The sequence below is a fragment of the Oncorhynchus nerka genome, linkage group LG11, assembly GCF_034236695.1.
Source record: "Oncorhynchus nerka isolate Pitt River linkage group LG11, Oner_Uvic_2.0, whole genome shotgun sequence".
NCBI lineage: Eukaryota > Metazoa > Chordata > Actinopteri > Salmoniformes > Salmonidae > Oncorhynchus > Oncorhynchus nerka.
The window spans coordinates 33,071,447-33,091,998 of NC_088406.1; the positions used below are offsets into that span (position 1 = coordinate 33,071,447).

At 43.1% G+C, this 20,552-nt stretch overlaps 1 protein-coding gene across 1 annotated transcript in view; it reads left to right on the forward strand.

Annotated features, from left to right (window-relative positions):
- LOC115136717 (neural cell adhesion molecule 1-like) overlaps positions 1-20,552 on the forward strand; it is a 124,911-nt gene that overhangs the window by 64,434 nt on the left and 39,925 nt on the right. Inside the window, 7 exon segments of the mRNA XM_065024431.1 lie at positions 9,238-9,312; positions 9,671-9,880; positions 11,152-11,295; positions 11,753-11,890; positions 12,085-12,202; positions 13,047-13,207; positions 13,499-13,641. Of these exon segments, the coding sequence (XP_064880503.1) occupies positions 9,238-9,312; positions 9,671-9,880; positions 11,152-11,295; positions 11,753-11,890; positions 12,085-12,202; positions 13,047-13,207; positions 13,499-13,641 (989 nt within the window).

Here is a 20,552-nt window from a genome sequence, read left to right on the forward strand (position 1 = left end):
CACTGTAGGCTGACAGGAATGATTGATTTATTGGAGCTTTAAAACACATTTTACACCATGGGCTTGGGCTGTAAAACTCCAGTCGTTGCCATGGAGATGCCTTCTTTAGCCTAAATTCTGCTGTGTTGTTGAGCAGTTCTGATGGGCTGACCTTATTTCTGTATAAATACACTGCTAGCAAAATAGGGAGGAGATATGCTTGTCTGGGCATTGCTGAAGCAGCCATCTCTCTCTCTCGCCCCCTCTCTCTCTTTCTCACCCCCGTCTCTCTCTCTCTCGCTTTCTCACCCCGTCTCTGTCTCTCTGTGTGTGTGTGTGTGTGTGTGTTTGTGAGATAACATTTATCTGCTGGCCACTGTGCTCAGCCAGGGCTTGACTTCATATTGTATTTGGATCTTGTCTTTAAAGCCCCCTATCTACTGTAAACTATAAATTGCTCTCCTCTCTCAATCCAACACAATCTCACACTCAATTCGTACCAAAAGTATTTCAGCAGATATTGTGTGTTTTTGTGCGTTTTTGTGTGGCTTAATTCGTGCGAAAACACTCATTTTGTGCAACTTAATTTGTAGGAAAAGACACATTTTTGTGCGACTTCAAACATAGGAAAACCATTTTTGGGGGGCAAACTTCAGAACAATCTTTTGAAAGTTATCAGAGCAATGCATGATGGCCAATGGTGATCTACACTGCCTTTTTTTGTGTCCCACATTTATTTACCAAAGCACTCACTTCTGTCATCATGAAGTGCTTTGAGAGACTAGTCAAGGATCATATCACCTATACCTTACCTGACACCCTAGACCCAATTAAATTTCCTTACCACCCCATTAGATCTGCAGATGATGCAATCGCCATCGCACTGCACACTGCCCTATTCCATCTGGACGAGAGGAATTCCTACGTAACAACGCTGTTCTTTGACTATAGCTCAGCCTTCAACACCATAGTACCCCCCAAACTCATTATTAAGCTCGGGGCCCTGGGTCTGAACCCCGCCCTGTGCAACTGGGTCCTGGACTTCCAGATGGGGCGCCCCCAAGTGGTGAAGGTAGGAAACAACACCTCCAATTTGCTAATCCTCAACACAGGGGCCCCACAAGGGTGCGTGCTCAGCCCCCTCCTGTACTCCCTGTTCACCCATGACTGCGTGGCCACGCACACCTCCAACTCAATCATCAAGTATGTAGACGACACAACAGTAGTAGGCCTGATTACCAACAATGACAAGACAGCCTACAGGGAGGAGGTGAGTGCCTTGGAGGAGTGGTACCAGGAAAACAACGTCAACAAAACGAAGGAGCTGATCGTGGACTTCAGGAAACAGCAGAGGGAGCACGCCACTATCCATATCAACAGGACTGCAGTAGAGAAGGTGAAATGGTCCACCCACACAGACAGTGTGGTGAAGAAGGTGCTTTACTCATCTCATATGTATATACTGTATTCTATTCTACTGTATTTTAGTCAATGCCACTCCGACATTGCTTGTCCTAATATTTATATATTTCTTAATTCCATTATTTTACTTTATTATTTTACTTTTTGTGTGTATTGTTATGAATTGTGCTATAATTATTATAATAATTATACAAGTTATATCACCTTAAAAATGGTGTATTTATAACCTCTGGGTTATAACATGTTGGGCAAAGTGGTACAGGAGAGTCTGACATATAACCCCTAACTTGAGTTCCGTTTTAGCCAACCAAGAGGGGCCTAGCTTGGTCCTTTATGACTGGGAAAGGACTTGATTCTAGGCCATATAAGATCCTACATCCATCTCATTAGATCAGAACAGGATGGACCAACATATTACTGGTTTGCATCCTAAAAAAAGGCTAGTTGTGTTTTGCTGCGTAACACACTTACATTATCTGTCTACCCATATGATGTGGATCATTATCAGGTTATTAGATGTATAAGCTTCAGTAACAAAATAACACCATGGTTGTAATAACACTTTAAACAGATTGTAAATGTGTAGAATGTGTTTGTTTTGGGTCCACTCTGGTATGTTAACCTCTTACCTCTACCTGGGACGCTTGCGTCCCAACTAGAGCTCTGGAAATGCAAATGTGCTATGCTAAATGCTAATAGTATTAGTTAAAACTCAAAAGTTCATTAAAATACACATGCAGGGTATCAAATTAAAGCTACACTCGTTGTGAATCCAGGCAACAAGTCAGATTTTTAAAATGCTTTTCGGCAACAGCATGAGAAGCTATTATCTGATAGCATGCACCAATACACTACAACAGAAAAGCACAGCAGGGGACGTAAACAAAATAATTAGCATTTCGGCGTTACACAAACCGCACAATAAAATAGAAAACAGTCATTACCTTTCACCATCTTCTTTGTTGGCACTCCTAGATGTCCCATAAACACTATTGGGTCTTTATTTCGATTAAATCGGGCCATATAAAGCCAAGATATCGTTATATGTAGACTGTGTGATAAACGAAAAAAACAGCGATTTCACAACGTAACGTCATTTTTTAAAATTCAAAAAGTAGACGATAAACTTTCACAAAACACTTCGAAATACGTTTGTAATGCTACTTTAGGTATTAGTAAACGTTAATAAGCGATAAAATTAATCCGTAGGCGATGTACATATCATTAGCTGTCTTCTTGGAAAAAATTTCAGGAGAGAGCTCTTCCGGAATGATCTGGGCGGAGACCGGAGGTACGTCGTGCCCCTCTTTCGGTTCAACCAAGAATCAAAGAGGATTAAATTCACAAGATACTCGACTACATGGGGATGCTGTGGGAGTTGAATGCTCGGTCTTATCTAATTCGGCTCACTGTTAACAATTGCTGGAAGTGGCGCAAGGATATTTATTTCCATTTTCTGTGATCAGGTTTTCCTGCACTTTCCGATGTAACGCACGTTATGTAATAGCCACAGTCGTGATTTAACCAGTTTTAAAAACGTCCGAGGGTTTCCTATTCACACATTCTAACCATATGAACGTACTATATTCCTGGCATGAGTAGCAGGGCGCTGAAATGTTGCGCGATTTTTAACAAAATGTTCAAAAAAGTAGAGGGTAGGAGCAAGAAGTTAATCAACTATGTAAATTAGACAATCACAGAGGATTTTCTTCTGAATAACTGGTCAGGGCATACCACTTTCCATTCAGCTTCAGGCAACTTGGATGTAAGGCTCGCACCTGTAGTGACTACTTCTATCCGTCATGCCCATTGTTGCTTATGCATTGTTCACTAGATATGTCAATGTAATTAAACCCAACACAATGTTGAAAAACAGAATGCTTCCCACCACTAGATCACATAACTAGACATGAGCTAGGCGTGATTGTCATGTATTGTCATGTTATGTCTTGTTCCTGTTCTTTCTCTTCACTTCGTTTCCCCCTGCTGGTCGTATTAGTTTACCTTCTCTTCCTTTCCTTCCCCCAGCTGTTCCTCATCTCCTTTAACTACCTCGTTTACCCTCTCCCACCTGTTCCCTTTTTCCCTCTGATTAGGTCTCTATTTCTCTCTCTGTTTCTGCTTCTGTCTTTGTCAGATTCTCGTTTGCTTCACCCTTGTCCCGTCCTGTCGTAATCTGCCTCTTCATCAGATGCTACGTGTGATCAGGTACCTCTGTCCTCTACAACCCGCGCCTACCCGGAGAGACCAGCAGTCTGTTGCCGCTAACCCTGCTATTCTCCTCTGCTGCTAGAAGGGGACTCTCCTGTAAAGATCAGAGGACTTTATGATTTATTTGTCGCCCTCTCTGCGGGTTGTCTATTTTGTCAATCGATACATCTGAAGAGGATCTATGTCTTCCCTGTGTTTTGACATTAAAAGACTCTGTTTCTGTTAAACCGCTTTTGGGTCCTCACTCACCTGCATAACAGTGATCCCAACACTTCCACCAATGTAGCGAAAGAAAGTGAAAGCTGCAACAGGGACTCTAACCAGAGCTCATACGTAGCAAAGTGAGCTCTAACGGACGTTGACATGAAAGCCCAGTCGGCCTCTGGGCAGAGGCAGTAGGCCTACAATGCTGGCATATGCCTTGTTACAACAGCCTAAGTACATAACATGATTGATATGACCGTAATAATCATCATGAAATGGCCTTGGAAGTGCCATAAATGTAAGCCAACATAATTCATTATTTTATATGAACCTGTTTAACTGCATTGATATGGCTTAATTGATCATAATCCAGACTCGTTATAGTTGCAAATACCATGCAGTTGTGCCTGGGGAATTTAAACCAAACAGATTGTTTTTCCAGGTCTTCTGTTTCCCCACATTTATTGATGAATTCATTTCCCATCATGAACATTTATCCCCAATCAAATTCTTTCATCGATACCACACCAAAAAAACAGACAAATACAGATCTGTATTCCAATCTGGCAACCCTCATAAAATCTGACATAGCACGAGTATCCCAAAGTATTATGCGAAAACAAGCAAAGAAAATAACATTGGCATTGAACAACCAGTGACAACCTGGTTGTTAAACAATATTGGGTTGTTAACACATTTGTTTGTTTTTTATTCATTAATAATTGTGGGACACAAAAAAATGCAGTGTAGAACACCATTGCCCAAAATGCATTGCTCCAATAACTTTCAAAAGAATGTTCTGAAGTTTGCCCCCAAAGAATGTATTTTTCTATGAATGAAGTTGCACAAAAATGTGTGTATTTTCTCATGAATAAGGCTACACAAAAACGCATGAAACACTTTTTGTACATATTTGCACGAATTGAGTGTGAGATTGAGTGACACAATCTTACATTGGTTTCAAGTTCCCGTGGCCAGAGCAGACGTTTACGATAACTTACAGTATCTGGAGCCTATCTACTCTCATGTATTAGAGGCTATCTCTCTCAGAAATCTGATCCTTCCCTTCCCTTGTGGGGTGCCTTAGTAAATTGACTCCCCCTAATCCAGTCTACTGCAGCCTAGACAACCAGACAGCCAGATCCTTAATATCACCCATTTGGTAATAATATCCTCTGCAATTAGACATATTTACATTTCAAAAGCAAGCTAATCTTGCAAGCACAAATGGATATCACCATGATACCTAGCTACCGTTGTTTTTGTTTTGATGGGACATTCCATGCTATGCGCTTATACTGGATGACAGAGTGAGAGAACCTAATCTTACTGAACATCTGTAGCTAATACTCTACTGGTCATCTGGAGCTTTGATGTTTGCACACAGATATACAGTATGTATCACAGAGGCAAGGATTATATGTCTCACTCTCCATCAGAAACCAACCGGACATGCATAGTTCATCTACTGCTTGGTACTTGATGTTAGTTTTGCTTGGCTTATGATGTTTCTGCTTGCCCTATATTGAAAATGACTACTTACTTGCTATTATTGGTGGTGGAGACCCCATTATAGCTGTGTATCTTCCATACGGGCTGGCCCAGACAGAGGCTCCTCAGAGAAAACTAGCTAATTCAGGAGCCCTTTTGATAGGTCCAGGGCTGAGTCCCAAATGGCAGCCTATTCCCTATATAGTGCACTACTGTTGACCAGGACCCATAGGGAATAGGGTGCTATTTGGGATGCAACCCCAGGTCTCATATTGGCCCTCTCACCAGGCTCCTCACAGCATCACTCTGGATAACCAGACAAAAGGCTGGTGAATGAGACGATAGCTGCCTGGCCTCGGAGGGCTGTCTTCTCCAGTCAGAAGTGGGTGGTGCTTATGGTGTGTGGGAGAACGCTGAACGTATGAATCTACCCTGTTAAGTGGAATGGAGACAGACATTTGCTATGAGTTTATTTTCTGGTGTGATGTTGTTTATTTCCAAATGGCTCTATGTAAATTTGATATTGATGTGTCTTAATTTATTCTTCGAAGTGGACGAATATGTCATGGGATTTGTCATATTGAAAGCTGCAATATAAGTAAGGTGTTTTCCCCAAATAATTGATATGAAATTGATTAGCACGAGGTTCTTCCAAGGGGAGAATAATGAGCTAATGAGTTTGTATAACCAATTTGTTTTTATGCCGCTCGTTGTCTTCACGATTCCAGGATACTTGGAATGTCGTTGATGTTTTGATGAATTATCATTTTCCATACTCAGTGGACTATCCCAATCTGCTGATGTTTGGCTCTTAACTTCTATTTGGAGCTTTATAAATCTGATATCAGAGCTGTTGACAGTGTTATAAATTAGTAGTGCCATTTCCAGAATGTTATTTCTCTGGGTTGATGCATTTGGCTTATATGGATAGTAGATAACATCTCACATCAATCACCTCTGATGCAATCAAATGTTTTATAGGAAATATCCAACAAATACAGATTGATATGCTGCAGTCATTTAATACTGTGTCGCCTTCTCTCCTCAGCATATTACTTTCACTGGGGAGATGGTTTCTATGCCCTTGTCTTTAAAGCCTTGTTCACAGTGCAGGCCTTAATGCTCAAAGTATTTTTGTTTTTCAAATCCGTTTTGGAATACTGACTTTCCAAACAGCAAGTTACGAGTGACCAGATCAGATATGTGTTCAGACTGACATGGCTACGCTAGTTGTCATAGTGATGTCAAGTGTGTGTGTGTGTGTGTACTCAAAAATTGTAGTGTAGCAAGCTAAAGTGACAACAATGCCTGCCACTGAAGTCTCCCTGTTGCTTTGAATGTTTGAAATCATAGTGTAAGAGCAGTTTTAAAGCCTCAAAGGATAAGATGATGCAAATTTGTAAAAAATCAAATAATTTTAAAAAGTACCCTTTTTCGTCATATCCAATTGGTAGTTACAGTCTTGTCCCATCGCTACAACTCCAGTACGGACTCGGGAGAGGCAAAAGTCGAGAGCCGTGCGTCCTCCGAAACACAACCCAGCCAAGCTGCACTACCTCTTGACACAATGCCCGCTTAACCCAGAATCCAGCTGCACAAATGTGTCAGAGGAAACACTGTGCACCTGGCAACTGTGTCAGCGTGCATTGTATCCCGCCAGCCACAGGAGTCTCTAGTGCACAATGGGACAAGAACATCCCTGCCGGACAAACCCTCCCCTAACCTGGACGATGCTGAGCCAATTGTACACTGCCCCATGGTCTCCCGGTTGTGGCCGGCTGTGACAGAGCCTGGACACGAACCAGGATCTCTAGTGGCACAGTCGGCACTGCAGTGCACTGCAGTGCCTTAGACCACTGTGCCACTCGGGAGGTCCAACTTTCAAAACATGTCACTTTTGGCTAGCCACAGCAGTCAACTAGCTAACTAGGTAGCTTTTTAGCCTGCTAGCACATTCATTCATTGTTTGTAAACAATTAACAAGCTACCTCGTGTTCTTGTCAAACTGTCAACAGTGTAGCTAGCAAGCTACAAGGTATGCCAAATAACAGTAAAAATAATTTAAGGGCAATTAAATCAGATTTGACCATTCAGACTGTAACGGGATTCTTCTGTTGAAGGAGAGGTGGACCAAAACGCAGCGTGGTTATTGTAATACATCTTTAATAAAGATGAAAATAGAACAATATACAAAAACGTGAAAAACCGAAAACAGCCCTATCTGGTGTAACAAACACAAAGACAGGAACAATCACCCACAACACCCAACACCAAACAGGCTACCTAAATATGGTTCCCAATCAGAGACAATGACTAACACCTGCCTCTGATTGATTGAGAACCATATCAGGCCAGAAACAGACAAACTATACACACAACATAGAATGCCCACTCAGATCACACCCTGACCAAACAAAACATAGAAACATACAAAGCAAACTATGGTCAGGGTGTGACACAGACACACGTGACATGGCCATGAAGGTGGTTTAACATGTGGTTTGAAATATTTGATTCCATGTGCTTTTTGTCTGTTTAGACTTCAAAAATATGAGATTCAAATTGGATATGCAAAAGAAAATGTGTCACTTCATACTGCCAGTGTGAACAGGGCTTTACTCTCTGCGGGTGTCAGCCAAGTGCATCGTCTTAACGTGGTCTTTCAATAAAGCAAAGCCTCAATCAATCTGCCAGAGGTGCTTCTCTGAGACATGAGCCATGGCTTGGAATAGATTTCTGTGTTGTGATTGAACTATTGATTTGGAAGGCGCATTTTTTCTCCCCCCTTGCCTGCTCCACTGTCAATAAGAGCAGTAGAACCTTACCTACCTACCTGCTTGTTGCTGTCAACACCACTGAGATGGAGGCTACTGTTTCACCTCAGGCATGGACACACCTCTTTCTCTCTCTGCAGACATTTTTCTCTTTGCTGTGGTTTGTTTACCATTTCCTTTTCTTCCTACTGGTTCACCCCAGCTTGGTTTACAGTAGGATATTGTTGCTGTGGAGGGGTCGAGGTCTGCGTCCCAAAATGAATTCTCCTATGGGGATAGCCAAAGAACCCTTTTGGAAGCCTTTTTTTCTAAGTGTAGTGCACTATATAGGGAATAGGGTGCCATTTGGAACTTAACCAGGTGATATACAGTAGACCCAGAGGAGTAGCCTATGCCCATGTGGTTGCAGTAATAAAGCCAACTAACTTTCTATTTCGTCTGTCATGGTTTGCTGTGGCAGAACTGGAGGTTTCCATCAAATCAAATCAAATGCATTTATCAAGCCCTTTTTACAGCAGAACCCAGCCTAAAAGCCCAAAGAGCAAGCAGTGCTTTCCATAATGACAGGCTGCTGTACTAGCAGAGAGGATAAGGAGACTACTGATAAGGAATGAATGAAGAACACTGGGAGACACAGGCACAGCGCCTGAATTATAAATTATAAGCAGCACTGCAGACATAAGCTTTAATATCACATGTCATTAATGAAATGTTGTCTCACTCTGTTCTCTATCATTCCCCCTCACACACGCGCATGCATGCACACACACACACAGACACACACACACACACACAGACACACGCGCATGCATGCTCACACACACACAGACACAGACACACGGGCACGCATGCACACACACACACAGACACACGGGCACGCACACACACACAGACACACACACACACACACACACACACACACACACAGACACACACACAGACACACGCGCATGCATGCACACACACACACAGACACACGGGCACACAGACACACGGGCACGCACACACAGACACACGCGCATGCATGCTCACACACACACAGACACACGGGCACGCACACACACACAGACACACACAGACAAACACACACATACGTAACATATTGCTTCCAAGTACTGCTCTGTCTAATCTGATGTCTATTTTGTTCTGTTGTCAGTTTGTCTGGAAGTGGAGATCACCCCCACCCAGGGAGAGATCAGTGTCGGAGAGTCCAAGTTCTTTCTGTGTGAAGGTAAGCTTGCCCTTGTATCATTATACTGTAGGAGTCTACTGTCTCTTTGTAATTGTTTAGATCCCATTGTGCAGTACTGCATATACACTGACCTTTTGTGTCCTGTCCTGATATGCTGTGCGTAGACAACAGTTGTCAGGCCACTAGACAGGAACAAGGTAGCTGTAACCTTCTCTAGGATAACAGAGTACTATTTCCTATAAGGTGTATAGGTTGTTTCCTAGGTTGATACTCTTCTTTGTGGCTCTTTATTTGTCTTGTAGAGCGACTCAACATTGTGATACCAATATGTGATCGTAATGATTTTCTAGTTTGATACAAAAACAAACACATTTAACCGTCTCTTGTCTCTGTGCAGTTGTTGGGGTAGCAAAGGAGATTGACTGGTATTCGCCGAGCGGGGAGAGGATAGAGCCCAACAAACCAGAGATCACCGTAACCCGAAACGACGAGTCCTCGTCCACGCTCACGCTCTACAAGGCCGGGGTGGACAGCGCTGGGACCTACAAGTGTCTGGCCACCAACGGAGACCAGTCAGCAGAAGCCACCGTCAACGTCAAGTTCTACCGTAAACTGCTCTTCCTTCTTCATTCTCTAGGGATGTGTCCATAAGGGCATCCTAATCCCTCCCTCTAATGTACACTATTCCCTATATAGTGCACACATTTTTTTCTCTTCTACCCCCAATTTCGTAGTATCCAATTGTTAGTAGTTACCAACTTGTCTCATCGCTACAACTCCCGTACGGGCTCGGGAGAGACGAAGGTCGAGAGCCATGCGTCCTCCGAAATACAACCCAACCAAGCCACACTGCTTCTTAACACAGCACACATCCAACCCAGAAGCCAGCCGCACCAATGTGTCGGAGGAAACACCGTAACATATTACACCAAGCGACCTGGTCAGCGTGCACTGCGCCTGGCCCGCCACAGGAGTCACTAGTGCGCGATGACACAAGGATATCCCTACCGGTCAAACCCTCCCTAACCCAGACGACGCTAGGCCAATTGTGCGTCGCCCCATGGACCTCCCGGTCGCGGCCGGCTGCGACAGAGCCTGGGCTCGGACCCAGAGTCTCTGGTGGTACAGCTAGCACTGCGATGCGATGCCCTAGTCCACTGCGCCACCCGGGAGGCCTCTAGCGCACTACTTTTGACCCGAGTCCCATCGGAGTTCCGTGTACTATTTAGGGAATAGGGTGCCATTTGGGACGTAGGTTAGATGTCCCGTTCAAAACCAGTGTGTGTTTCCTTTATGAAATAGTATAATCTCAGGGGGATGTCCTGATCACAGAGCGTTAAATGGTTATATTAAGAACCCCAAGCTTTCTTTAAGGAGAATTAGATGATTAAATTTCCTCAACCTTCAGTATAGTGTTGACGGAAAAGCTCGAACATCTTATTGAGGGCTTGAGGGCAAAATGTCTTTATTTTCTGTTTTTCAGCTGGAGATGGATTTTTCCATCAGTCAATAAACCCCTCCAAAGAGCATTAAAACAAGGCCTAATGAACCTGTCTGTGGTGCATGTCTTCTGACTAATGGTTTCTATAGCTAGACGCTGCCAAGCATCAGAAGACGTCCATCATCTCAACCCCACCAGGCACAACATGTTCATGTGATCAGAATGAAGGCAGTTAAGAGGCTGAGGTGTAGAGGAAAACAGTTAAATGAACCCATTGCTACATCTCTAATGGCACACTATTCCCTATGTAGTGCACCCTATGGGTCCTGGTCAAAGCTAGTACACCATGTAGGGAATAGGGTGCCATGTGGGATACACCCATTATGTTCTTCATGGTTTTAAATGGTTGACTAACATTCTTGTATTTTGTCTTGTAGAAAGGATCACCTTCAAGAACGCCCCCTCCCCCCAAGAGTTCAATGAAGGGGACAACGCCAAAATTGTGTGTGACGTCATCAGCTCCCCTCCCCCCACCATCATCTGGAAACACAAAGGAGCGAAGATTCAGATGGAGAAGGATGGTGAGATAGATGCCATTTAGCCACGAGTAGGGTTGGACAATTCCAGTAACTTTCCCAAAATCCATGTTTTCCAGAAATCCAGTTTGAAGGAATTAGGATTTCCTGCTTAAATCCAAAAGCAGGATTTGTGGGAATTTGGGGATAGTTATCAGAGTTGTGTAACCCTAAAGGGTACCTACATTTTTCCACTTTTTTTTTGTCTTTGACTGTCAGTCTTGTCACCATTTTTTACTCAACCATGTCAGAAAGTCCCTCTACAGCTGTCAGACAGTGGTCCATTGGAGCGATTCTCTGACTAATATTATAACTGCTGGGTATGAATATGAAACTGATTAAACACTTTAATTAAACAATTTACATAGAAAGGGAGATTTTCTGGTGCACAGGGATCTCTGTCTGAAAATCCCTTTTTTCTCTCATCCATTACATATTCATTCTGATTTGATTCTCCTCTCAGTCCGCTTTAAGATCCTGCCTAACAACCACCTGCAGATCCGAGGCATCAAGAAGACAGACGAGGGGTCGTACACCTGCGAGGGCCGCCTCATGGCCCGGGGAGAGATCGACCTCAAGATCATCAGGGTCATCGTCAACGGTCAGCCTACTTCTTCCTCCCTCTCTATTCCCTTGTCACTTTATTCATGGGTTTGCCAACATTTTGTGGTGTTAAGTCATCTATCAACATCCTAGACAGCAGACGACTGTGGGCTGGATTTCAGCAGTAGTAACTTTGCTGACAGGGAGTCTTATGCATGATCTCAGGTGTGTTAATATGTCTCCCTCCCTCAGTGCTCCCTACCATCCGGGTGTGGCAGTCTGAGGTGAATGCCACAGCAGGCGTGGGCCAGTCTGCCATGTTGACCTGTGCAGCTGATGGATACCCAGAGCCAATGGTGACCTGGGCAAGGTAAACTGGAGCACATACTCTCTCTCTCTCACACACACTCACACACTCACACACTCGCGCACACACACACACACACACACTCGCACACACACACACACACACACACACAACACAACACACTCACACTCAAGCCTGGTAGACTGATATACCACTAACCACTGTTTTGCAGATATCCATCAGACCATGGAGCCCATAGGCTACCAACACCAATGCGAGTGATAGTCCCCTGCCCTTGGTTTTCTGTTGGCAGTATAGTGTGTCGTTCTCACCTTCTTAAAAGAGTTAGAGGAGCTGTTTCCCTTGTTGCTAGGTGATGGAAAGGACTGGTGTGAACTCCATGTGACACTTGTCTTTGGGTTTGAGTCTTAGGTAAAGGGGGAGGATCTATTTTAACTCACCAGTCAAGTTGATAGGCTTTGCCCTCACTCTCACAATCTCTCTCCTGCTCAAGGTCCAAGAGACTACAATGTAATTATCTGTGGTCAAACCTTGACCTTAAGGGTCATTGTCATTGCCAAGAAGTAAATGGTTCTCTGTTGTAGACTCTGGAGAGATCATGATTGAAGACTGGAAGAAAAATATTCATTTGGAAAGAGCGATTCAATGTCACACTGAAACATTATTTTGATAAGACTGAATTGTGCTAATATGAATTAAGTCTGAGTTAATTCAAGGGGAAAAATACTTGTTTTGAAGTCTTTTACTATATTTATTTGATACAAATGATCATCAAGCGTAGTTAGCAACTTAGTTGTGTCGTGAAGGTGGCTTCTCATCGTTTCATTAAAGCTGATTGTAAATCAGAGTGTGTGTATGTGTGTGTTCCCCGTCTCTTCTCCCCCAGGGCCGGTGTTCTTCTGGAGTCAGGAGACAAGTACAGCTTTAATGAGGACGGTTCAGAGATGACCATCATGGAGGTGGCCAAGCTGGATGAGGGAGAGTACACCTGCATCGCTAAGAACAAGGCTGGGGAGAGCGAACAGGAACTCAGCCTCAGGGTGTTTGGTGAGGGACTCCTCTCACTTGGTACTGACAGATGATTGACTGTGTGATGGGTTTCTGGTGGTTTATCAATGGTTTATCTATATTCACTTTGGGAGGATTTTAACAAGGGATTTTTTGGGGGGGTTATATTGTGCTTATAGCCATAGGTATTAAGTACTAGCATCAGATATGGCAGGTGCTGCTTGTAATGGGTGTGTGCACACTGTGAATGTAGCTCTACTGTAGGTCATACAGGTGAGTGTCACTGCAGGTTGGTTATAATGTCTCTGTGTGTGTCTGTCTTTGCTACAGTGAAACCTAAGATCACCTTCCTGCTGAACCAGAGCACGTCTGAGATGGAGGAGCAGGTGACTCTGACCTGTGAGGCGTCAGGGGACCCCACCCCCACCATCAACTGGAGCTTCGGCCTACGCACCTTCACTGAGGGAGAACAGGTACAGTCAGCCCACAGAGAGAGGCCAGCCTGGGGCTGTGTCCCCACTGCAGAGGGACACTCAGAGGATGTGTTTCACTTAAACATGGCAAGGTTCCCAAAGCCAGGTTTATCTCTACTGATTAAGTATGGCCCCAGAGCAGCAGCTAGCTAATAGAAGGTCCACAGTGAAGTTCATATTACTACCTCGTAGCTAACTAGTTACCATCCCACCTTAGACCTCGTCCCTATAGCACCTTAGACCTACACTACATGACCAAAAGTATGTGGACATCTGCTCGTTGAACATCTCATTCTAAAATCATGGGCATTCATATGGAGTTGGCCTCCCCTTTGCTGCTATAACAGCCTCCACTCTTCTTGGAAATGCGTTACACTAGATGTTGGAACGTTGCTGTGGGGACTTGCTTCCATTCAGCCTCAAAAGCACTAGTGAGGTTGGGCACTGATGTTGGGCGATTAGGCTTGGCTCGTGGTTGGCTTTCCAATTCATCCCAAAAGTGTTCGATGGGGTTGAGGTCAGGGCTCTGTGCAGACCAATCAATTTCTTCCACACCGATCTCGACAAACCATTTCTGTATTCGCTTTGTGCAGAGGGGCATTGTCATACTGAAACTGCCAGATGGTGAAGAGTGATTTATCACTCCAGAGAACGCGTATCCACTGCTCCAGAGTTCAATGGTGGCGAGCTTTACATCACTCCAGCTGACGCTTACGTATGGTGATCTTAGGCTTGTGTGCGGGTGCTCGGCCATGGAAACCCATTTCCTGAAGCTCCCGACAAACAGTTATTGTGCTGACGTTGCTTCTAGACACAGTGTTGCAACCGAGGACAGATGATTTTTACACGCTATGCCCTTCAGTACTCGGCGGTCCCGTTTTGTGAGCTTGTGTTTCCTACTACTTCGCGGCTGAGCCGTTGTTGCTCCTAGACGTTTCGACTTCACAATAACAGCACTTACAGTTGGTGGGGCAGCTCTAGCAGGAAAGGTGGAAAGGTGGCATCCTATGACACTGCCACATTGATAGTCACTGAGTTCTTCAGTAAGGCCATTTTATTGACAATGTTTTGCTATGGAGATTGCATGGCTATGTGGTCGATTTTATACACCTGTCAGCAATGGGTGTGGCTGAAATAGCAGAATCCACAAATTTGAAGGGGTGTCCACATACTTTAGTATATATAGTATATGTTCCTGTAGCAGCCTCTGCTTGTCCCCTGCAGACTGCTCCATACAGTAATCTATGGATCTTATATTTTCATATAATGCCCCATTGTCCACATAGCTAGTTCCCTATAGTACCAATGACCTCATCTAGTCCGATAGACAGGTAATGGTGGGGCCATTCCATCAGAGACAAGCTGTAGGTACCTGTACACTATAGGGGGAGTGTAGATAGGCGGAGCAGCCAGGAAGGTCAGTTTACATCGCTACATTCTCTCCCCTGCAGGCACATCTTAACAGGATCTATCAGGTATGAAATCAGCGTGGCACAGAAATGGAACAAAATCAATTGATAGAACAAATCACGTATGGGGTATGAGATTCAACAAAAACCCTGATAGAATCAAATAAGTATTTTTAGGGAATTTTCTTGTCTGCTCTTCAGTCAATATTCCTTGAAAATCCTCAAGATATGATCTCATCAGGGTTTATGAAATCGATTCAAAGTTGCATGTTTTCCAAATATAGCCTGACTATTGCCTGACTGTTGCGTTGCAAGAGAGTGGTTCTGAATGGTTCAACTTTGGGGGTTTCCTCTGCCTTGTCTATTGAGGTCAGAAGAAAGCATGGTTACCGTAATGACACTTAAAAGAGGACCTCCTCATTTCTGTGTTGCCATTCCTGGTCCGATCATCTCCGTCTCCTTCCATCCACCGGGGCAGCCTCATGCCCTACTGCTGCTCAGTCTGTGTCCCTCTCTGTCCTCTCATGTAGACGATCTGTCTCACTGCATATCTGTCATCAATCATCAATCATTCTGTCAAGGTTGAAGCTAAAATCAAAATGCCTAAGTCTGTATCTGTATCTGGTCTGTGTTGTACTACTACAGTCGTCTCTCCACGGTGGTGGGTGAAGAAATGATTAGCAGCCTCCATTGAATGATCATTAGGAACAGGAGCTTTAAGGAATATAAACCCCTTCACACCGGTGGTCTGGCACTGTGGGTCTCATGAACAATGATCCTGAGGTAATGTCTTTACTAGCGAGAAGCCAGGATAGTGTGATTTGGAAAATGGCTGCTAATTGTTTTTGAACCTGGCTGTGCCTCATTTGCCATGCTAGCAGCACTAATCATAGGACAGGTGAAAGGGGAAGCCAATGATCAACTCTCACATGAAATATGTGCCATAGTCTTCTATCTATCCAGCTACTACGGGGACTTGTTTATATGGGCCTATTATTTGAATCAGTGCTGTTGTTTTGGCTCATTGGCTATCAGCATGACAATTGCAGTTTTGTTTTCCCTGTGTGGAATTGGTGTTGAGGGATATTTGTGAGAATCGTGTCTGTGTTACAAGTGTGTGTGCATGTGCATGCTGTGGTGTGCTATTTCGCTAGTGTGTCATGCTACATATATCATTGCCACCTCTCTCAGTGCTTTTAACGCTTCTTTACATTCTCCAGTCTGCTGACTGTTGTACATATAGAAATGAAGGTATTCATAGTTCCTGCTGTAAAGCGGTGCTGGATGACCATTATCTCTGTTGACGGGGCATTCCAGTGTATTATTCCCTCAGCTATCTTCCACTCGTCTTCTGAGTCTGACTGTTGTCTGAGGAAATGTAGTGCTATAGCCTGAAAGGTTAGGGTTTCTTTTTTATTCAACACAGCATATTCTCTCCCTATACGTTTACAATAGTGATGGCAGACAAATGAACCCTGTCACATATTTATAACTACAGAGATATTGAGATGTCAACAGAGAGGATCAGATTGACAAAATGATTGAATCCATAGAATAACCTAAATGTGGGTAACACATGCCATGGTAACATTGTGTTCCAAGAGGACACTATGCTTTAGCTATTACATAAACACGTTTAAACCAGCTTACTCTTCTATTCTAGTGCTCTCATACTCATATTTGTTTTTGAGGAAAGGTTTTTGTTTGCAAGGGTTGTCATTACATTGTTGTTTCAGCCCCCTTATTTGTTGTAACAACTAAAATGTCAATTAAATGTGTATGCGTGCTTAGGACATTATCTTGCTAAATGAAAGGCTGGGTTATTTGAATATATATTAAATATTCTACTTGATTTACAAGGTTTGCAAGCTGCAATTATCTGAGAACATTCAGGCTCTGGAAAGGAGCAGCAAAAGTGCTTGAAAATGGGTTTCTTCAAAGCTCATTAGAGCTCAAACGTGGTACAGATGACCAGATATTGAATTGTTCAGTTGACAGCATATGCTGTAGATTACTGTGTATCGAATCTTACTGGAGCTGCCTAATTTATGATAATGTGCTCCATTGAAGCATAATGAGATCGGTCTAGTATTCAGATAGTTGAGCGTAGGAAAGAGAGTAGGAAAGTAGCTATTAACTCTTGGGAATGAACATTTGAAGGTGAAGTGTTCTGAATGATCAGAGAGCTCAATCATGTGGTGCTGCTGGCTGCTGTTGCCTGCAGCACTATAACGTGATTGGTTCAGGGAGGGGTGTTGAAACAGAACAATGTTTTCAATCCAAGGGCCTGCTTTACTAAGCACTGGTAGAGTAGGGACCTACTATAGAGAGGCTCTTGTTCTCTAGCTACTGTTCCAACAAAATGCTCATCAACAGTGGGCTCCAAAATTACTGGCACTTCTGACTGGCAATGCACAAACAATACTTAAAAAAATATCAACAATATAATTATAGAGATAAACTCAAAATACCAACATGTGAGAAATACTGTACTTTATTAATGTTTCAATGGAACCCACCAAAATAATAATTGATTTAATTAAAAATCCATTTCCTCCATATCAAGATTTCACAATTAATTGCACCCTTACAGATTATTGTAAATAACATCTACCAAAATTAAACCAGGAATTAAATTCCACTTATTGAATTGTATCTAAGTCTTAAGGAACTATATTGAGCCATTACATCACTTCCTGTTCCACTAAATGAGGTAACACGCGTGCAATATCCCTTTGTCATCCAACACCATGAAGAAAACAAAAGAACTGGCAGTTCAAAAGAGACAGATGGTCGTAGGTCTTCATAAATCTGGTAATGGCTACAAGAAGATCCACAAACGATTGAATATACCACTGAGCTCTGTCAGGGCAATTCTTTTTTTTAAATCCAAAGATATGGAACAGTTGAAAACCTCACGGGTAGAGGACGCAAATGCATTAAGCCCCCCAGGATAGGGAGGAGGATGGTGAGAGGAGCAACAAAATCCCCAAGAATCACTGTGAAATAATTGCAGGCCTTGGTGGCGTCTTGGGGTCACCAGGTTTCAAAAAGCACCATCAGACGCCACCTCCACAACCACAGGCTCTTTGGAAGGGTTGCCAGAAGAAAGCCCTTTCTGACTCCAAGACACAGACATCATTTAAAGTATGACTGGATGAAGTTGCTCTGGTCAGATTAGACCAAAATTGAATGTTTTGGTCAGATACAGCTTCGGCATGTTTGGCATCGAAACAGAGATGCATACAAGGAGAGGCACCTCAAACCCACGGTAAAATGGTGGTGGGTCAGTGATGTTTTGGGGCTGTTTTAATTCCAGAGGTTCAGGGGCACTGGTTAAGATTGATGGCATAATGAATTCCAACAAGACAATGACCCAAAATATACCTCAAGATCCACACAGAAATAGTTCTGTGACAACAAAATCAATGTTCTGCATAGCCAGCTCTGTCGCCGGACCTCAATCCAATCAAAACCCTGTGGGCTGAGTTGAAGAGGGCAGTTGATAAGCGCAAACCCAAGAATGTGAAGGATCTTGAAAGGATCTGCATAGAGGAATGGTCCAAAATCCTTCCAAATGTGTTCCTTTACCTTGTCAAACATTACAGGAACAAATGCTGTTATCCTTGCCAGAGGTGGTTGCACTAAGTACTGAATGAGGAGTGCCAATAATTATGAAACCTTGATTTTGGTTAAATTTATTTTCTATTAAATAATTGTGTGATTTTGGTTTGTTCCATTGAAACATTAATACAGTACAGTATTTCTCACATGTTGGTATTTTGAGTTTATCTCTATAATTATATTGTTTATAATTTTTTAAGTATTGTTTGTGCATTGCCAGTAATAGTTGGAGCCCACTGTATGTGCCTGTCTGGTCAGTGGTGGTACAATGTGGTCCTCTGGACATTGAATGGCAGTTTGTTCTCATGGTATGACAGTTGGAATGCTGCTAGCCAGGATAAATGATGGAGAGCTTCCTAACTGATCCTAGTCAGCGGTCATCAAAAAACACTTCCCCATTCCAGTCCTGTAACCATACCCTGCTGTTGGGCTGTTTATGACTGTAGAGAAGATGCCTTTTGTGTGGTGCTGGGTGAGATAGTTATGCGAGTGTTTCTTCTGGAGAATCTCCTCTACAACAGTGCATCTCTTCCTCTCCCCTTCATACCTTCATACTCTAGAGGGAGAGAGAGGATCGCTGCTCACTGCTTACCCAGGGGATGAGAAGTGCTGCCTGGAAATTAGATTTTTCTGATGGGATGTTATTTAGTGCTGGTTGCACTAAACTGATTAGATGCATGGTGTTTACAGCTCTCACCATCATTTGCTTTTGGTCCACGCCCCATTGTTTAAACAGAAATAAAACATGGGTCTGACAGTGATGTGTCAACTCAATTGCATACCTCACAGTGCTGTGTCAGACCAGCCAGGACCAGGGGTGCTGTTAGTTATACGTCCTGTAGTAATGAGCAGCAGATCCTCCTCTGCACTGTGGGTTCTGGTCCCTGACTGCTTTTCTGACATCAGGTGTTACATGTGCCTGTCTTGCTATGTGTGTCTCTCCTGTCTCGCCACACCCAGGTGGACCGTGAAGAATAGTGATATCATATGACCCGTCCAGGGAGGACACAACTCTTGTTGTTTATACATTCACTATCTACATTAGCTACATGCCATGGCTCAATATACAGTACACCCCTCCCTACTTAGGATGACTCTTCACTCAGGATCTTTTACTTGACATATTATTAGTTTGTTCTGTTAATGTGTTTGGTTCTGCCATGTAGTGTGACTGAAGCTTTCCCAGTGTTAACTAGTCTCTTGAGAGATGTGTGTGTTGTGTTTCTCTGTGACAGGCAGTGAGTCTACAGCGGTATAGGTTAGCCCTTATTAAAGATAGAATCCAGATGAATTCACTCATTATTCACTCATCTGTGAGTGATTGGAAGGCGTCCAGCGCTAACCGGTAGAGGATGGTCTGGAAGGAATGTTAAGATTGACTGTATTAATAATGAATTGAGTTCTGGGCCTTTTTGCCTGCAGTACGTTTCAGCAGATGGGACACTTGGTTGTTTTCTGCGTCTGATGGAAAGCTGTTTACCATTTTGCTTCCATACTCCTTTCCATTCATCACTACGCCGTCGTCCATTATCAATCATCTCTCCTTCATGCCTCTTGTTTCTCCTTAACATTAGGAAACCCATAAAGCATGCTTTTCATAATATGTATTATGGCAGAATTGAGAGAAAATAAATCCTCTGTAAGTAAATGTATTTCAGGTGGACAATACTTTTTAAAATCATGTTTAATTATCTTTTGTTGGACTAAATTAAGTGTTAAATGTTGTGTTGATTATATAACTTCATATTAAATGTGGATTCATTATAATTCATAATCATGAAAACAATTCTTAATAATTTGATTTTGAAGATGATATATGGAGAAATGTTTCTATGATTTTTCTCTGTTTCAGCATCCCTCCATGCTAGCTAACTCCAA